Source organism: Atta cephalotes (genome assembly GCF_000143395.1).
Source record: "Atta cephalotes unplaced genomic scaffold scaffold00039, whole genome shotgun sequence".
NCBI classification, from domain to species: Eukaryota; Metazoa; Arthropoda; class Insecta; order Hymenoptera; family Formicidae; genus Atta; species Atta cephalotes.
This window is the reverse complement of record NW_012130103.1, coordinates 2,673,993-2,677,165: the sequence shown is the minus strand read 5'-3', so window position 1 is coordinate 2,677,165 and position 3,173 is coordinate 2,673,993. Positions and strand designations below refer to the sequence as shown.

At 30.6% G+C, this 3,173-nt stretch overlaps 1 protein-coding gene across 1 annotated transcript; it reads left to right on the top strand.

Moving 5' to 3' along the window:
* The first annotated feature begins 1,404 nt into the window (after nucleotides 1-1,404).
* On the top strand, nucleotides 1,405-1,971 carry LOC105622062 (huntingtin-interacting protein K). Its single transcript, XM_012203497.1, has 3 exons — nucleotides 1,405-1,560; nucleotides 1,693-1,800; nucleotides 1,876-1,971. Exons 1-3 carry the CDS (start codon nucleotides 1,405-1,407, stop codon nucleotides 1,969-1,971), a joined length of 360 nt encoding a protein of 119 aa, XP_012058887.1.
* Nucleotides 1,972-3,173: the final 1,202 nt, after the last annotated feature.

Here is a 3,173-nt window from a genome sequence, read left to right as displayed (position 1 = left end):
AATAGATTGAAATGAATTAAAATGGATTCAGATTTTCAGAAATATTGATTCCCAAATGTTAAACTGAATGCTTTTCAATTCTGAATGCATTTATAGAAATTGCATGGAGCATACCTCTATGTCTTCCAATCTAAAAATAATATTAGCTTTTTCTGCACACACACAATTGTGAGTATTCAATTCAAAATTTTGAATAGGAAATGCAGTTTTTCAATTCAATTGCATCCAATTGAATCTAATTGAATCCAATTAAATCCAAAAAAAAAGTGTTCGCTATTTAAAATACGCATTCGGATAGAAAAAAATTTTAATCTATTCTCGCTGGAGGGATAAAATTTTATGATTGATTTTTTAGATGCACTCGGATATTATAATTTTGGCGTAAATCGAGCTATGTAAACGTAGTTAAAATTAGGCCTGTTCTATTTGATTGAACTTTTGCACCAGTTTATCTTTTTTCGTTTTCTTTCTAAGAAAGAAGAGGAAGAAAAATGAACTAATGTAAAAGTTCAGCCAAAACAGACCTATTCAATAAAACTGTTTCTAAATAACATTAGTAATTGGGCAACGTTCAGATCACGTTTAAAGTACCAGTTCTCGTCTGATCACTGAAGTCAAGTAACGTTGAGCACGGTTAGTACTTGGATGGGTGACCGCTTGGGAACACCGTGTGATGTTGTCCCCAATTTTTTAATTTTTGCTCCAAACTAAAAGGAAATTCCCGAAAAAATCATATTAACGAAATACTATATATTAAGGATTAATTATTAATATAATAGCCTTATTTTAAATATCGACTATCAGCATATTTTTCTAATCGCGATATAATTTTTCATTTAATACCTGTATTATTTTATTAATAGATACAGTATAGATATATGTATAGATTATGCTTATATATATTGATCAAAAATATTAAGCATTTATATTCTTTTTCATTTATTTGGAATTCTTTAACGTACATTGTTATTTATTGATTACCAACATCATGCATATATAAAATATTTGTGACCAAGACTGTATACAAAAAGTTAATAATTGTATCCAATAATTTTATTCATATTATAATAAAAAATAATTCTGTACATAATTATTTTTATATATATACATATATAGACAAAAATATTAATTTTTTTTACAATATAGATAATTATTTTTATTATACTGAATGTGAATAAAATTATTATTTTGACAGAGTCAAGATTAACTTAGGGAGAAATGTGCTTAAAAATTTTGCTTTTAGATAATTCTACCGTTCGAATTAACTTAGAGTTTAATCGAAACTGCCTGGATGTTTGGAATATCCATCGTCCACGACATCCATGCGTGTCTGTTGACATACGACGGACGGCTGGAGCGGCAAAGCGCACGTTAACTATAACTAACGTTAACCTCGCATGGAAGATGGCGGACGATGATGTGAACGGAGATTCGGACGATGTGCAGCAGGAAAAATCACAGAAGAAGGCGGCAAAGTATGACAGCGGTGCAGCGGATCTAGAAAAAGTGACTGATTATGCCGAGGAGAAAGAGATCTCGTCATCTGATGGATTTTCCTGCGTAAGTACTCGCTTGTCCTGAGTAACCTAGAATTCAGCCCACACGCGTCACTCTCGTTGCTCGATTTCAAATGTTATTTCAAATTAAATTGAAAGTTAACTCGGTTTTCGCATTAAAAAGAATGTCTAACAGGCTCTCAGCATAATCGGCGACCGTCGCGACAAGGAAGCTGCGGAGAAAAAAGCGAAGGAGAAGGAGTTGCTCAAAGTGTCTATTAAGAAGGAGGATGTCGATTTGATCGTGAGTACTTTCCCCACGTGTTTAGTCCTTGAAAATTCGTACCAATCAAAAAACTTACGGTTGTCTTTTTTTCAGATGAAAGAGATGGAGATCAGTCGGATTTTGGCTGAACAGACTCTCAGGGAACATAGAGGCGATATTGTAGAAGCATTAATTACATTAACTAATTGAAATTGTACAAAAAAACTTGTTCGAGAGATCTGGTATCATATCTCTGAATTTTATTGTAAAATATGCTAAATTATGGAAGTTCCGAGACTTTTTCACTTATTTACTGACACTTGTTATAAAATATCCAAGTAATACTTATATTTTTGTTTTCTCATACTTGCCTACTTGCTAAATGAATGCGCAGTTCTATAAGTAAATGATAATAATGGTAATGTATTGTAATAATTATATATATATATATTATATATATACATATATATATAAATATATGCATTTATATGTGTAATGAGAGTAATTCATTAAAAATAATATATCCATCTGACATATTATTATCAAAATTTGAAATATAGAAAGTTATAGCTGCTATCAATATGAAGAAATATCTTCTTGTCTGGTGCCTTCTTGTTGATTATCAATGTTATCAGACATTCATATTGATAAGATTATTATGGATATATAACAGGTTTTGAGATATAAGGAGTCAGAAGTACATTTGCATTGAATGTCAGTTTACCTTAATAACCTGCTCGTTATTACAAAACTATTTTCGCGTAAATCGTTATTACATCTTTATACTAATATAAATAATGTCAACTAAAAATGTGCAATTGATCTAATTATGTTAGTGAAAGTGAAATTTAGATGACGTGTGATTATTTTGTTTGTTTATAAATAGATATGACATCATGAACTTATTCTTATTTGGATATTTATGCTTTTGTGTTACAATAAATTTGACTAAGAGCTCAGGTATGTGACATTATATTTGAATTATGTGTTCATGTAATCAATACAGTTTTTAATTTTTTTATATTTAAATATTTTCACATTTTAAAATCATATTAATAAGCATAAAACACTACTGGTAACACTAATAAGCGTAACTTTTATTTATGGAATGTACTTTTTATATTGTAAAAGATCTATTTTAACAGATATAGATACATATTCCGAGATTTCTGCAAGATATATATATAATATTAATAACTGTACGCAATGTGAAGTCCAACAACATTCATCATGCATCTGCTTTGAATATATTGGTAATATCAAAATATTTTCAATTATTTTATACACACACACACTCATACGCGCGCGCGCGCGCGCGCGCACACACACACGCGCACACGCGCACGCACACACACACACACACACACACACACACACACACACACACACACACACTACTACTACTACGTAAC

Excerpts from the sequence above, each read along its gene's own strand:
- LOC105622062 (XM_012203497.1), top strand. The coding sequence starts at position 1,405 with ATGGCGGACGATGATGTGAACGGAGATTCGGACGATGTGCAGCAGGAA. Across the intron at positions 1,561-1,692 it reads CATCTGATGGATTTTCCTGC|GCTCTCAGCATAATCGGCGA; the intron begins GTAAGTACTCGC and ends AATGTCTAACAG. Across the intron at positions 1,801-1,875 it reads AGGAGGATGTCGATTTGATC|ATGAAAGAGATGGAGATCAG; the intron begins GTGAGTACTTTC and ends TCTTTTTTTCAG.